The sequence below is a fragment of the Camelus bactrianus genome, chromosome 25 (assembly GCF_048773025.1).
Source record: "Camelus bactrianus isolate YW-2024 breed Bactrian camel chromosome 25, ASM4877302v1, whole genome shotgun sequence".
Classification (NCBI taxonomy): Eukaryota; Metazoa; Chordata; class Mammalia; order Artiodactyla; family Camelidae; genus Camelus; species Camelus bactrianus.
Window position 1 is genome coordinate 37,873,057 of NC_133563.1, and position 16,237 is coordinate 37,889,293.

General features: G+C 59.6%; 1 protein-coding gene across 1 annotated transcript; it reads right to left on the reverse strand.

Annotated features, from left to right (window-relative positions):
* Positions 1 to 437: 437 nt before the first annotated feature.
* On the reverse strand, positions 438 to 11,345 carry TOP1MT (DNA topoisomerase I mitochondrial). The gene is given in 15 exon segments (XM_010961144.2): positions 438 to 537; positions 955 to 1,018; positions 1,021 to 1,100; positions 2,954 to 3,048; positions 3,409 to 3,536; positions 4,109 to 4,224; positions 4,482 to 4,549; positions 6,365 to 6,551; positions 6,775 to 6,914; positions 7,203 to 7,241; positions 7,243 to 7,348; positions 8,005 to 8,192; positions 8,644 to 8,766; positions 9,567 to 9,688; positions 11,216 to 11,345. Coding segments are annotated over 14 exon segments (1,500 nt in total). The 5' UTR covers positions 9,633 to 9,688; positions 11,216 to 11,345.
* Between the last annotated feature and the right edge of the window lie 4,892 nt (positions 11,346 to 16,237).

Below are 16,237 nucleotides of genomic sequence, written 5' to 3' on the forward strand. Positions count from 1 at the left end.
CCTGCTGTCCCATGTGTTCAGAGAAAGAGGTTCAGCATGTCTGAGGGGTCCCTGCCCAGTGCTGGGACAGAGTGGGAGTGAGGGACAGTGCGACCCTTCCCCACGTCAGGGCCTGGGATCTGGGATCCCACCCGCTGGCCCTGCAGCCCAATGCACAGTGAGCCAGGCTCTATGGACAGGCACAGGCAGGCACACAGCCACACCAGCTCCCAGCCAGGCCGAGTGGGCACAGCCTCCAGCCTGTCCCTCTGCAGAAACCCTGAAAAAGGGCACCAGCTGGGGGAGGGGACACATTTCAAAGCACAGGGCATGGGCATCAGCCACCTCCTGTGTGATGACACAGAACACACTCGCAGTGAAATTTTCTTAAACAAAATTCCCCAATCTGCTTTAATAGTGAAAAAAAAAAAAGTTCCAACGAGGCAGAGGGATGCTCGTTAGAATTCAAAGTCTTCATCTGCCATGTCTAGAGCCCAGGCGAACTTCTCCCTCTGCGTCTTGTTGTAAATTTCCACGGGCACCCCGAACCTCTTACACCTGCCAGGAGGGGCAGGGAGGCGGCCAGGACGTGGCCAAAAGCCCAGGGGCATCAGGGAGGGGGCAGCTTCCCCCAGCGCAGCCCTGTGTCCTCCCAGTGGGGCTCGCAGGGAACACTGACTGGGCACACAGGCAGCCCAGCTACCCCACCCCCAGAGGGTGGGCAGCTCGGGAACAGCTCTGGGTCACCACACCGCACTGGGCTCTGGTCCCCGCCCCACCCCAGCCCTCCTCTAACCCCAGGCTCTCAGGAAGAGAGGACTGACGACACAGGGCTTGGCCTCAGACGTGCCAGCCAGTTGTGTTCCTGTCACAGGGGAACCTGCACTGGGCACAGGGGACTGGACTGGGGCCACCTGGGGAGTCCAGACCCCTCCTCGAGGCTGCGAGCAGGCAGGGTGACCTGGGTCCATGCACCAGGCGATGCTGATCTGAGGGTCTAGGCAGTTGAGCTTGGACGTGCCCAGGGCCACCTGCTGCTCTCCTTGTCCGTGGCCTGTGTGCTCAGCCTCAGGAGCCGTTCCTCCAGTCTCTCCAGCAGCTGTCCCCTCTTCTCCAGGAAGCTAGGGAAGGAGAGGCGCTGGCACCACAGCTCTCCCTCATCCCCTAGGCAAGTTCCAGGAGGTCAGGACACAGGGAAGGCTGCCCTCAGCATGAAGGGACCGTCCGGCCTTGACGTCACAGGAAATCACGTATGAAGCACGCACAGGCCACAACCAAAGAGAGCAGAGCACAGAACCAAGCAGAAGAGCTGCCTTGTGTCAGAAAGATGCTCAGCCCTCATTCCTGATGTTTCACAGAAAAGCCGGTTTATTAAAGCCAGACCCTCCCTCCACCCTCCACGCTGGATACAGTGCCCCAGGGAGGGTGCAGGGCCGGCCCCTGCCCAAAGACCCCAAGCCCACATGCACATGAGCTTCAACCTTGGTCCTTCTCCCAGGAACTCGGGCTCCAAATCTACCTGGACACAGGTAGGCGGCCTGGAGCAGCCCTAGCGGACGTGCAGCAGAGCGCAGGGGACTCGCGCGTCCCGACTTCAGCTTGGCGGAATCGAGACCAGCGTGAGGACGGACAGACGAACAGAACAGAGCCCGGGAATAAACCAAAACATCTATCATCAGCTCAGCTTTCACGGGGCCAGGACCATTCGATGCCCAAAGGATGGTCCTTTCAGCAAATGATGCTGGGAACACTGGCTGGCCACACACAAACGGAATGCATTCAGGCCCTTACCTTACACCATGTACAAAAACTGGCTCAAAAGGAATCAGCTTCCTAAATGCAAAAGTTGAAATGATAAAACTCTTACGAGAAGACCTAAGAATGTATCTTTACAATGTTGGGTCAGACAAGGCAGCAACAACAAAAACTAGACTCATCAGGAGTTTTACATTTTGCGCTTCGAGGGATACCACCAAGGAAGTAAAACGACAACACAGGATGGGAAAAAGCATCTTCAGATCATGCATCTGAAAAGGTATTTGCATCTGGGATGAATAATGGGCTCTTACAACTCAGCAGTAAAAAGACAGGGACACAAGTGAAAAACAGATAAGGGGCTGAACAGACATTTCTCCAGAGAAGACCCACAAGTGGCCAGCGAGCACAGGTCACCAGCCATCGGGGAAGCGCAGACTCCGCCCGCACTGAGACGCCGCCTCACACAGCGGGGCTGTAGCCAGAGGGAAAGGGGAAGGGAGACACGGGAACCTCTGTGCACGGCCGGCGAGACGAGCGCTGGTACACCCACCGCGGAGAACAGCCTGGCGCTACCAAGTGACCCAACAATTCCACTCCTTGAAAACCACAAAAATCACCGAAGCCACAAAAGTCATGCACAAAGAAAGTCACCAAAAAAACCCCAAAACCCCACAAAAGTCACAAAGGGGAAACACCCAAATGTCCAGATACAGGGACAGTAAAAGGTGGTCTAGCCACACGACAGGATAGCTGACAGTCAAAAGGAGTGACATCTGGACAGGCTGCATTAAGGGGACCTTGGTGGCATCATGCTAACAAAAGCCGAAGTCCACAGACGGTGGGTCCCATCTGGGTCAGGCACTGCAGGTGTTCAGGGCTGAGGGCACGGGAGGTCTGAGAGTCAGGACGCAGGGTTTGTCGCAGGTGATGGAGAGGCTCTAAAATTGGGAGTGGCCATGGCCGCCCAGCCACTCGCCCGCAGGCTGTAAACAGTGTCCACCAGCCCTGGAGCTTGGCCACCAGGCACAGGCTGACCACCCGGTAAGGCCCACATTTGTCTCATGCACTTCACAGTGCTCTGCTCTTTGACTCAAATGAGGCAGTCTGTATTTTTTCAATCACAAAATATGACTGAGAAGAAAACCAGAGAACTGGTGAAGGAAAAGCAGGTTCACAGCCACCCCAACTTGGACGGGCTGGGCTCTCCAACACTCGCCTCTTGGATCTGCTGTCCCCGCTGGCTCTGTGGTCGGCCCTTGCCTTCTCCAGCTCTGCCTTGGCCTCCACCACCTGCTACTTCTTCGCCTCTATCTGCAGAGGGGGCCCAGCCAGGGCTGCTCCTGCCCCACCCAGTCAGGGTACTGAGTGCTAGCCCTGACCGGTCACTCCTTGGCCAGGGGACAGGGTGAGGCCAAGAGGTCCCAGACATACCCCCTGCTCCACTGACCTCCTTCCTGGACTAGAGGCCTTTGCTCACCAGAAAGCCACATCCTTACCCACTCCCTCCCCTCAGGGAAACCGCCTCCCAGCCAGCACCTGGCCTGGGCAGCCCTGATTGCTCAAGCACCTCTGAGGGCCATGTAGCCCCAGCAAGGGCAGAAGAGGGGAGCCGTGGCGCCTGGCACCCAGAGGCCCTCCCACTGTGAGCAGCTGGCCAGGCCCACTGTGCACCTTCGACCGGAGAGTCTGCACTGACTTCTCAAAGGTCTTGGGAGTTGCCCGCTGATGGTTGCAGAGAACAGCAATGGCCCGGTTCGCACGGTTATAAGACAGGATCTTAGCGGCTACGCTGTCTTCAGCTGAGAAGCAAGGGTGTGTTGGGAGCAGCAGGCACTGGGCGAGTCACTGCGGGAGCCCCACCCCGTGTCAGGAGGGGCCTCGGTCAGTACCTGGTCCAAGGAGTCCACACAGGGCGGAGCTGGGGCCTCCCCAGAACCCCCCCACCCTGGCACGAGCTCAGTGGGACGGCATCAAGGAGCCCCCACCAAGGGGCCCAGAGGTCGGGTAAGCTTGGGCAGCTGGGCAATGGTGAGGAGGGTCCCACGCATGAGGAGGGCCACGCAGAGCTGGGTTGGTGCTTCACAGGTGACTGCGGAGGAGAAGACAGAGCCTGGGCAGGGGCCTGACTGACTGCGGGGCTGACACGTGGAGAAGGGGGTGCTCAGCAGGGGTGGCCCAGCCAGGAGCAGCAAGCCCTGGGGGAAGGCTCAGCCTCGGGTCCTGAGGGCCCCTCACCCTTCCTGCTGGGCTCAAACCTGGACCGTCCCCTTTGGGCCAGGCAAGCCCCACTCTGCCCCTAGACACTGGCCATGATACATCCTCCGACCAACCAAGCAGCCAGGCACCAGCCCCAGGCTGGGGACCTGCTCACCTCTGGTCAGTGCCCGCAGCTGCCCCTGCAAGGTGACGCTGGCATTGTAGGTCCAGAACACCTTGGCCGTCAGGCCATCCATCGGGTCCTGCAGGTGCTTGTTCAGGCTGGCAGTACGCACATGCCGGGAAGATGGGTCTCAAAACGTGTTCCTTTAGGGCAGCTCCACAACATTTCCCAGCACCCTGACCACGCCACCAGAGGGGCTTCAGCTGGTGGTTAGAGAGATGGCCCTCAGCCTTCCTATTGCAGACTCAATGCTCACACTCGCCCCATCTCATCTGACTGGCCATTCTGGACACAAATGGGCTGAGCTGCGCTGGCAGTCCCTGGGTTACCCCATCAGCACTGCCCTGAGGCCCCGGGGCTTACAGTCAGTCTGTCAAAGAGCTCGTCCCCAGGCTCCTTGTTCTCCACGAACAGCTGCAGATTCTTGTACACCTGTGGCAGGAAGAGGAACCCCTTAGAAAGACACGATTGGCCCACAGACAGAAGCAGCCTCTCCTGGGAGCCCAAGGGGCATCTGCATTCGGAGGCCAGGGGTCAGGCTCCTCCCAGGGAGGTGGTCTGCGCACCTCAGTGTGTCCAGGCTGTGGAGAAGAGGCTGCACCCTCTCCCCCTGCACACCTGCCCCTTCCTCCAGGTGACCCCAAGTCTGCAGTCAGACCTGCTTGACACCGCAGGGCCTCAGAGGACCCTCCCCTGATCTGCACAGGCCAGTCCTACTGCGAGAAGGCTCTCGGTGGCCATGCTGCACACCCACTTTCAAGTCAGTCCTTTGAGGGGAGCACAAACATCCTCCCGGCTCCCCTCTGCCTGGGCCCCTCTTGGCAGCCAGCTCCGCATGTGCCCCACCAGGCTGGACACCAAGTGCCCAGCTACAGAGTGACCAGCACAGCCCCCTCAGCACCATGTCCCCTAACTTTCCTGAACCGAGTGGCTTAGTGCCTTAGGAAAGTGCCCCACCATCCTCTGCCCAGTGAGGACAGCGAGGAGGCCCAGCCACCCCAGGGAGGGGCCTCACCTGCTCACAGCCCTGTGGTTCCCTGACCCCAGACTCCAGCCTCCAGCCTGAGACATAAGTGCCCATTTATGAGGCTCCCAGTCTGAGCAGCCAAAACTCAGACACCTGACAAGGCTCCTCTGCTACTCAACTCCTCCCGCCCCGCGGCAGGCCCAGCAGCTCCCTACTCATCCACACCCTTGATCAGATTTCAGAGGCCCAGGCACGCTGGGCACTCTGGGGCGCAGGGTGCTCCCTCCTGAGTGGACGTTTCTGTCACCTTCGACAGTCTCCCTAAATTTCCCGCTCTGTGTTCCGGAGACCATGTCTGCCTATGAGGTGCATGTAAGTTGCCAGCAGTCAATACTGGGCCTACCCTCACTGCTGTGACATGGTGCCCACCCAGACTGGGGCTGGGAGACTGTCATTCTGGGGCTCACCACTCCAGAAGGAGGGTATTCCCCAAATTCTGATTTCCCTTCAGACCCCTCTGCAAACCAGAAGCTTACCCCAACCCAGTGGGGGCCAGGCAGGTGTCGGCACAGCAGCCAGCCAGCAGGCTTGACCCCGAACCTCACCATTCAGAGACCCGGGACACCACCAGTTACCACTGCGAGCCGCATATCCAGTGGGCCAGAAGACCCTTTCCAGGTGTGCTGGGGTGAAGAGTGTCCCCCTAAATTCACATCTTTCCCAGAACCTCAGAAGGTGACTTTTGGAAATAGTCTTTGCAGATGCCATTAACTAAGATGAGGTTGCCGTTGGGTAGGGTGGGACCTAATCCAACAAAACTGACTCCTCGTGAGAGACAGACACACGGGGGAAGATGGCCAGTGGGGAGCAGACACCGCGGTGATGCAGCCTCAAGCCCAGAGACTGAGGGTCACCACCACCTCCAGATGCCGGGGAGCCTGGAAGGGTTCTCCCCAGAACTGCAGAGGGCGCACGGCCCTGTCACCTCCCACTCTCAGAATCCAGGCCTCCAGAAGGACATGTTGTGGCCCAATTACAGCGGCCACCCTAACCCACAAGGAGAGCAATGACCACGCTGGTGCCTAGGAAGGCGGGTTCGGTCCAGCCAAGGGGCGTGACTCCCCATGCACACTGACTCACCCCAGCAAGGCCTCCCTCCCTGCCACACAGGATGGGACAGACAGTGAGCTAGGACAGACAGGCTACAAGTCTCTGCCCACAGCTACCACGGGAAGACTACAGAAACCACTACCACCTTCACCACCCACACCAGCACTGACAGCCTTCCCCACTGGCACTCAGTTGTAGTAGTGGATCGAGTCCTTCCCCAGGAAGTCGAACTTCACGACGTATGGGCAGCTGTCAGCCTCCAGGTGCAGCTGGACGTGCTCCACGCAGAGGGAGCAGCAGCCCACCGCGTCCGCTGTCTCGCCCTCCTCCTCCTCGTGCCCGGCTCGCAGCACCAGCCGGGGGGCAGGGCCGGGCACACACGGCAGGTGCACAGGCAGGCAAGTACCACACACACACATGCACATTGACACACATACACACATGTAACTGGCGTGCACACACACGCCCTTCCACCTGCCCAAGGCTCTGGCTGGGGACACAGAAGCCCCGCCATGCCCTCTGCTGCCCTGCCTGCCCAACCAGGTCTGTGCAACCGGCAGAGCCTCTGGGACCCCACACCTTGTCGATGAAATAAAGGGCCACGGCACGTCTCGCTTTCATCTCGTGAGACTTCCAGTCGGCCCGGTACTGAGAACGGATCGTGCCCACCGCCCCTTTCAGGCGCCAAGCCACTTCGTACTTTTCCCAGTCTCTCTCCCCCTAAGTGAAGAGAACAAGTAGCAAAGAAATGCACGGCACTCCTGCCGACCCTCGGCCCAGCCCGCTCTCACCTTCGCGGCCCAGGGCCGGGAGCAGACGCCAAACTCAGTGAGGCTTACGGTGGATGTAAATGTAATTCCTTGCTTTTAAAGACAAATGGCCACTGGACACAATATGATTTCAAAATTGGCTTGTTCACGCCTACAGTCTGAGAGAACCCCTGCCAAAGCGCCCGGCCCGAGCTGAGGGAGGGGCTCCCGGGGGCAGCACAGGCCGAGCCGGGCTCACCTTCAGCTTGGAGCTGGGTTTCAGCATGATGTACTTGATGGGAGTTCTGGACGTTCTCCGTCCACACCGCCAGCCACGTGACCGTGCGGTTGGAGCGCACCGCCCCCCATTGGTGACCTGCCGGGGGCTTGGGTATTCTTGAGTCCCTGCAGCAGGAAAGTGACCCAAACCCAGCAGTTCAACACCCTGCTCCCTGAAACATGAGCCAGGCGCCCCCACCTCCCATGCTGTGCTGGCGTAGGCACAGGGGCCCAGCGTTGGCCAGGGTCAGCCCGAGTCTGTTCGGGCACTGCCTCCTCGCCTCTTAGCTCCTGCTTCGCAGGCATGACAGGCCTGTTCAGGGCGGCCCCCATGTGTGGAGGCCAGGGTGGCCATCCCCAGGGCCACATGCATCTCAGGAGTCTCAGCAGCTCCTGGGACACCTCCGCTGACCCTGCCAGGCAGCGTCCACGCAGCGGAGGGACAGAAGCTCCTGCTGGAGCACAGCCCGCCAGCACTCACGGGAACTCTCTTCCCACACGTTCCAGACACTCGCGTGTTACTAGATTATCCCAGGAACTTGAAATGCAGAAAACTGTTGAGAACATGCAGACACTCTCCTGCTGGGGTAAAACTCCAGCCGGGGGCAGAGTGGTGAGGGCTGGTTCAGCTAACAGCACACAGGCTGCAGCAGACGCGGCCACCCGGGGGAGAGGCGCCCTCCCGCCCAGCCCTCAGAGCCCTGCGTAACAGCAACACACTCGGCAACAGGCCCCCCGCCCCCGGTGAGGAGCAGGGTCGCACGCGAGTGGCCTGCACACACCCACTGCAGTTGATGGTCACGCCCTCCAGCATGACCTTCCTCTTCAGCATCCCCATCTCAGGGTGGTTGCCACGGCCCCGGAACAGCCCTGGGGGCTCAGTCTTAAAATTGCCTATCTTCTCTCGGTGCCCATCTAAAATACAGTAGCCAAATTCTTGCTGAAGCTTCTCAGCCTCTTCTTTGAGCCTCTGCGTAATAAAATAGTACACAGACGTTAGTGGTAGGGGGACAGGGTGGGCCTGATGCCCCAGTGTGCTGGGTTAGCCGGGCTCGGGAGCCCCGTGAGGACCGGCAGGCCAAGGGCTGGGCAGGGGCCCAGTCCCTGTGGTCTGGGCACTTACACCATGGAGAGTGGACTGATCCTCCCACTGTATCACACGGCGGGTTCCCTTCCCACGTGCCCTGGGTAGACCCAGCATTTTTAAATACATTGAGACGCACGTAACTCGGAAGTGTCCGAGACCATGACGGGGCCAGATCAGAGGCCCCTCCTCCACATCTCCGCAGGCTCAACCAGAAGAATCCCACAGGGATGGCGATCCTGACAGGATGGGGTCTTCGACTCCGGCCCCACGCACACCAGCAGCCTCCCACTGCGGCCCAGGAGCCCAGGCCAGACTGGGCCCTGCACAGCCTGACCTGCTTCTCCTCCCTGGACAGGCCTTTCCGGGCGGCGGTCCTGTCCGCAAAGTACCTGTGCATCTCGGTGAAGTCACAGTTGTCCAGGCGCTGGATTACTTTCCTCTCTTCTGCTGTCATCTCCTGCACCAGAGCCAGACATGCCTCTCAGCATCTATTGTGGGCAGTGGGGACCTCCCCACCACAGCCGGGCCCTCCACAGGACACGGTGACATCGCAGAAGCCAGAGGAACAGAACTGAGTGCACCAAGTCCGTCCGGTCCAGCAGCCTTTGTAGTTGTCTCCCAGAGGATGGCCTTTCCAGCAGGTGGCCAGGTCCCAGTGGCCTTCTGAGTTGGGCCACACAGCCGCATCTGAAGACCAGCCCCACTTGCTGCCGTAGGGCCTGCAGACCATGCCCAGCACCGAGGGGTCCTCAGTCACTCTTCAGGAAGACGACCTGCCACTCCCCACACGGTAGGAGTGCACATGACAGCCACACTGCAGAACTGCTGGGTGGTCCCCAGCCCAGCCATACGTGTAGCCCATGACCCCACCATCCTGCCCTCAGTCCCTGCAGAGGGGTGGGCACGCAGCCACATGATCCCTTGTCAGAACCCTAGTGCCCGTCAGCTGAGAAGTGGACACGTGCTGTGCTGGCGTCCTGCTGAGAGCAGCCCTGAAGGGGCCTGGGGCGTGCCTTCTCCAGCCAAGTCCACAGGTATACACGAGGTGGGTGCAGACACGCACATAACCCAGTTTTTTTAAATGAGAAAAACTACTTAACTAGCACCTTATCTTCAGAGAGCTTCCCAACAAATGTTTCTGTTTCCTGGGAGCCTAAAATTACCCCTCCCGGCCCCCTATGGCAGGCAGGGAACTGCCAGCCCCAGGCCAAGCTGTGAAACGGGGCCACTGAGAAACTGAGACCACGTAGCACCCACCTTCCGCCAGTCACTGAAGAAGTTGTTCTGGAAAACTCCCTTTGCTGTGCACATGTGATCCAACATCCTCCCATAAAACGTGGTGACCTCCTCTGCTGCTAAACTCAACTCGACAGGCTTTCCTGGAGGCATCGGGAGACACGTGGTTCAGTGAGCTGGCACGGTTCGCCCTCCAGCCCACAGAACTCTGCTCTTTAAATCAGTTACACATGCTGCCAAGAGCAAGGAATTCTGGCTTTAATCAAGAAGCACGTTCTCAATTTAAGAAAACGACTACACTTGCGAACACTCGCTACACAGGCGTCCACCCCGGATTACGGGCTGGGCCCCGTGGAAGGTGCCAGCGGCCACAACTGCTCACACGTGTCCTGCTTTAACACTGTTTTGTTACCGTGCTCACGTGGAAGCTTACAGCTCAACAACACGTGCAGTTTTAGAACACGCGTCACCACATAATTATAGAAGCAGAACAACAGTTAAGGTTTTAAAGCAAAAACGTGTGAACTGTAAGAGGTGCGCCTCCCATTTGCCCAGCTTCTTTCAACATTTCATTCCAAGGATCGGCGTGTATTAGAGGCGGCTCAACGGAGAGCAGGTCGTCCATCAAAGCAGGGTGAAAGCCGACGTGGGTGAGGGGGGTTCACCATGGAGTGCTCTCAACTGCTGTGTTTGAAAATATTCGTAACAAAATGTTGGAAACATAACTATGCAGTCGTTTGGTAACAAGGAAAAGGGCATTCGTGATAAGACAGCAGTTCTTCCCAAAACTAGCTTCTCGGATGAACAGAGAACTGGGGCAGCAGCCAAGGCCCGAGGGTCAGCTCCTGCCCTGTGAGCCCCTCCCCACGCCGGGGCACCCGGGCCGCCCACTCCCCACTCCTGTCCCAGGCAGCGAGCTGCTCTCTGGAGCGGCAGAGGCAGTGGGGCCTGTGCCTACCAGGCACCCATGCAGCGCAGGGCACCTTCAGAAGCCTTGCTCAAGCACGGATGCAGCAAGTGGGGGGAAACGGGCCAAACTAGCAGCACAAAACCAAGCAGAAGCTCCTGCCCAAGGGGTGGAGAGGATGAGGGCCGAGGCAGGGCAGTGAGGGCAGGTGATTTGGCACCCACAGGCCCGCAGTAACCCGCTCAGTTGCTTGTTAGGAAGTGAATGTGGGAGCCCACAGGCAACGTGCTCCAACACCCAGGGGCCCAGAGACTCAGGCCCTCTCCCAGAGGGCCAGTCCCCAAGGCAGGGCCACGCGGGCACAGCAGGAAGGCAAGGGTGGCAGAACCCAGCTGGGTAAGTTGGAACACACCACCTGGTCCGTCGCGCGCTGCATGCATCCCCGCCCCCAGCAGCCCTTGGAAACTCCGCACGCCCAGGGTTCTGGGGGGCGCCAGGCTGCAGCTGCTGGAGCACAGAGGCCCCGTGATCTCTCCAGGAACCTCGGGACTGCAGACTTGGAGGCTGCCTAGCCTGGATCCTGAGCAAAGGTCAACTGTCCCCCAGGTGCACAGGCCTCCCAGACTTCCGTGGGCCAGCTCCCCCAGGGCGCCGAGGTGGGAGAGCCTCCGAGGGAGCAGGAGGCCCAGGGGACCACCAGTCACGGGGTGCGGAGGCGGCTCCTTGGCCCCTGGTCCCTCGGGCCTCGGGGGGCTGTTCTCACCGCTGTAATAGAAGCGAACTCCGGCGGGAAGGGGCTCGGACGGGGGCGCAAAGCACGGTCCTCTGTGCTCCAACTGCGTCCACTTCACGCCACCTGGTCTATTCTCTTCCCACCTGGAGGACCCACAAGGTTTCCTCTCTCACTCCGCACCTGCGCACCGCAGGCCTTTGGGCGCGAGTCCCTAGTGGAGGCCTGTGACTCCACCTCCTAGCTAAGCCAGTGAGGAGCAGGCGGGGTCGTCCACGAGGGGCGGGGCGCCAGGACTAACCTGCCCGAGCTCAGACCACACCCCTGTCCAACAACCACACCTCCTGGGCAGGGAGTCTCCCCAACCTGGGTGCCTTCAGGGCTGCTCCAGAGCCCCCGCCTGTCTCTAGAGGACACCCCCTACCCAGCCCTTCCAGGAGCCACAGACGTGTGCCCTGTGACCATTTTTTTTCCTAAACAAAGGCCTAGCTGCGGCCCTGCCTCCCAGGAGCCAGGCTGAATGGGAGGTGGGCAGAGCTGCCTATGAGGAGAGGGGTGGCCAGGACCACAGGGGCCCGGGTCAGCCCACAGAGGACAGGGACGGAGCAGACATAGCAGCAGAGAAGAGACCCAGGGGTGCGAGTCTTGGGGACCCTAGGAAGGGATTTGCTGTTGGCTGTAGGTCTTGTGTGGCCCCACATCCCCATGAGCCTGGCCAAGATCCCTGCCCCTACCTGTCCCCAGAGCTTCCTGAGGCAGCACAGGAGGGCCTGACTCCCTCTGACCCTGTCACCTACCCCCTGGCCCCAGAGCTCTTCCAAGGGGCTGCCCTGGGCCAGTGCTTGCTGGGTCCTGGGACACAGATGACCAACAAGCCCCTTCCCAAGGAACTGAGGCGAGGGAGGAGGTGAGTTCAGACAGACGCTTGTCTTAGCAAAGATGGAAGGGTAGAGGGGTGGCTGGCAGTGGGGCGGGCAGGGTTTCTGCCAGTTAAGTTCTACTGGTAGAGCCAGGAGAAAAGCAACTCCCAGCAGAAGGAAAAGCAGGTGCAGAGGCCCTGGGACGGCAAAGGCCTCGGCCTGGCAGAGCTGCCAGCACGGGGAGCCTTCTGGGCCTTCCCCAACCGCCAGGCACTGCTCTCGGCATCGGCACCATGAGGCAGGAGACCTGTCAGGCTCAGGCTGCCTGGGCGAGGTGGGCCCAGGAGACTCACACTTCAGCCTGTGCTACTCAGGTGAGTACCCTAGAGCTACAGGAAGCCCCCCAGGGCTTGAGGAAGGAAGGGACAAGCGAGACAGACGTCTATGAGAAGACCCTGCCAGCTGTTTCTGCAAGGAGGGTTGGGGCCACACAGGAACAGGAGCAGAGGGGCTGCATTTAGGTGGAGCCCGTGACTTGGGGTAAGTCAAGTAGTTTAAGAATGTTCTGGGGTGGAATCAAGGGGCTCTGGTGATAAGGCGGGAGCACCCCGCAGCAGAGGCAGAGGGGGTGGGAGGGCCTGTGCCCAACGTGGAGCAGGCACCATGCATCTCACTGGTTTTATGACGTCATCCTGCTGAACTGTTCCAGCAGACCTAGGGTAGTGCTAATGGTAGGTGAGTGATTAATAACAAGAACGTAAACTACAACAGTACTTTCTTTCTGAATCAAGGGAAGACACATCCTGTTTTAGATGTCAGAAATGTGACAAAACACAGGTCTCAGGTCTGACTGGCAATCAATAGGTGCTGGGCAGCGGGCTGAGCTTCTCACCAAAACCTCTGGCAGATGCTACCATCATCCCTACTACAGACAAGGAGCTGAGGTCTAGCAACTCACTGGCCACTAGCCGACCTGGGCCTGCCCTGTCGCTCAGCAGAGCCCTGCATGTTGCAGGGAGCCCCACCCCTCAGCATCAGCCCCGCCCCTTCATGATCCGCCCCCAGCCCTCACCGCAGGGCCAGGGGGGCCCAGAAGGCCCCAACCCTGCGCACTTGGCCCTTTGTCCCTCCACAGATAGCGATACCAAGCACTGCCGTCAGAGGCAAGCTGGCTTTCTAAGGGAGACCTTGCTCCAAACTACTTGCCCAACCTTGTGCAACTGCAGCTCACAGCTCTTTTTGGATCGTGTCTACCAAGGGTGCCCCAGCTCTATGTGTGGGTCCGACTCCCGTTCCCAGAACGCCATCCTACCCACCCTGCTGGGGCTGTCTCTCCTCACCTCAAGCAGGGCCAGAGCCCCCGGAGGCAGACAAGACCTTTCCGCTGTGTGACCATGCCCAGTTTCTGGCTCCTGGCTGTAAAGTGGATGTACTGACAGCACTTGGGTCACAGGATGGTGGCCCTTCAGGCCACAGTGACACCATCCTGTAGGCACTAAGTTAATGACATTAGAGCTCCAACAGGAGCTCCTGAGCACAGCCCTGTGGGGGTGGGGGGTGTGAGCCCACCCAGGTCTTTGGAAATGTTAACAACTCACGCGCAGGAGAACCCTACCTCCCTCCAGCTATCCCACACCCCCTCACAACTCACCCCCGACATGACCACATCCCCCACGAAAGAGCTTGGAGCACTGTGGGCAGAAGCCAGCCTCAGCTCAGAGCACAATGGCCACTAAGGGGCGACTGGACACGTGGTACGTGCCCACGATGAGAATGAGCTGCAACTCCTGGAAAGGAGTAACTGAGAATCCCGCACAGATGAAACAGCCAGCGTCAGACCACAGACATACCAAGTTCAAACCAAACACTACAGGACTCACGCTAGGCACAGCTCCCTAAGCAACAAAGGGAAAAACCGCGGGGAAGAAACCCCCACGTGGGGGCCCCGGGGAGCAGGGGTGAGACGGGGCGGGGCTCGCACGCCCTGGGTCAGGAAGCAGCAAGTGCTGCATCTGCGGTCTCAGGTCACACCCAGGGAAACCTGAGCAAGGCCAGCCCTCCCGGTGCGCTCCCACCCGGCCCGGCGCCCTCGGCCACCTTACCCAGCTGGGCTGACGACCCTCCCCCGGGGCTGGGGGAATTTGGGGGCGTCGGCGCTCATCCGCTCTCCCGCCTCAGGAGCCCGGGGAGCCAGAACCTGCCCCCCACGTGCAAAGCACCCCGCCCCGCCCCTCATCATCAGCCCCGCCCCTTCACGGCCCGCCCCCAGCCCTCACCGCAGGGCCAGCCCCGCCCCGAAGGCCCCACGTGGATGCGGACGCGGCTGGCCTCGAGGAGAGCCGGGCAGGGGTTCCTCGGTGGGGGCGTCTTCCAGGCGGCACACGGAGGCACAAGGCAGGGCCAGGGAGGCTCTTGGCGCTGTCCCTTGTCCCCGCCTGGCTCCTCCGCCCACTTCCCTGTGCTCTTGGTCCAGCCTCCTGACGCTGTGGACGGACAAGCCCAGGAGCCAGTCCAGTCCAGCCGGCCCCTCGTCATCAGGCCCTGGCCCAGAGCAGCGGGATGCTCACGGCCGGTATGAGGCTCCTCCCGGAAGGCAGCCTGGGAACAGCGCGGGCCTCACTCGGTAGGCGCTGCCGGAACACCCAGGAGCACATCTTCGGTGCTGCCCACCTCCCTACTCCCCCACCTCCCGCCCCAGCTCCGGAAGGCAGCTGGTAGGCCCTCTGTCATCTCACGCTCCCAGGCCAGACATGGGAGACAGGCACCTCCAGGCTGTCAGGGGCCCTACAGCGCCACAGGCAGGTGAGGCTGTGTAAGGGCACCGCGTGTGAATGCCAGCGGGGCCTTCCTTTCAGCCCCCATGCAGCCTCTCGGAAGAGGCGCCTTTTGGTAACTGTCCCTACAAGTGCTGCAACACGATCACTGAGGAGCAGCCCTTCACCTCTCACCTCTGTGCAGCTGAGCCTCCCTCCACACTCACTGTCCCGGGGCCCGACACCTCCTTCTGCCCTGGGCAGCCTGGCCCAGCTGCAAGCCCTCTAGGGCTGGTCCTGGTGGGCAGAGGGACACAGGGTGCTCATCTGTGGGCCCTGAGCCAGCAGCGGGTCACACTGCTCCACCACCTGTCAACCTTGGGCAGGTGCTCAACTTCCCTGCATCTGCAAAATGGGCCTAGGGACTGGGGGAAGTGTCCACCCGCAGAGCACACAGCAGGCCCAGGCTCACTTGCTGTGATCACCCAGGGGGAGTTCAGCAGAGACAAGACCACGCCCACACCCTCACTAACCCCCACTACTGCCACCAATTCCTCAGTCCCCACTGACATCTAGTGGCTGAAGCACTGGCCCACAGCTACGCACCCAGGCCGGCCACAGTGGTCACCACCATTTTGGAAAGAGCCACGCAGCTGCTGGCTGGACACACACCAGGACGGCAGCAGTGGACGCTCCATAAGGCCCGCTCCATGCCAGGCAGGCTTAGAGCCCTCACATGTGATCTCGTAACCTTCTAAGATCAGGCAGTACAGCCCAGCACAGGCTCACCATGCCTTCAACACAATCCTGAGGCCACGGTGCTTTCAAATTCAAACAAACAGGGACATGGCAGGACAGAAACCATAAGATCTCTAAACAGATGCAGAAAAGGCACCTGAAAAAAATCCAACACCTTTTCATGATAAAAACAAACAACCCACACTCAACAAAGTAGGAGGAGGAACCCCTTGAACCTGAGACAGAGCAGCTGAAGCCCCACAGTGACGTCACACTCAGAGGTGGGAGGACGCCACGTCCCCTGAGAGCAGGATCGGCACTGCTGTCCACCATGGTCCGGGAGGCTCTACGCAGAGCCCACGGGCAAGAAAACAGCATAAAAGGCATCCAGGTTTGACAGGAAGAAGTCAGCTGTCTTTACCTGCAGATGGTATGATCTTGTGTATAGAAAACCCAGGAAGATTCCACAAAGAAAAATTATTAGAGCTAATAAATTAATTCAACAAAGTTGCAGAGCACAACATCAATACACAAAAACCAGTTTTCTTCGTACCTGCAATGAATAACCCAAGAATGAAATTAAGAAAGGGGTCCATTCACAGTAGCACCAGAAAAAAAAATACATAGGAATAAATTTATCTAAGTAAGTAAAATACTTGCACACTTTAAAGTACAAAACATGCTGAAAGAAATTAAAGAAGATC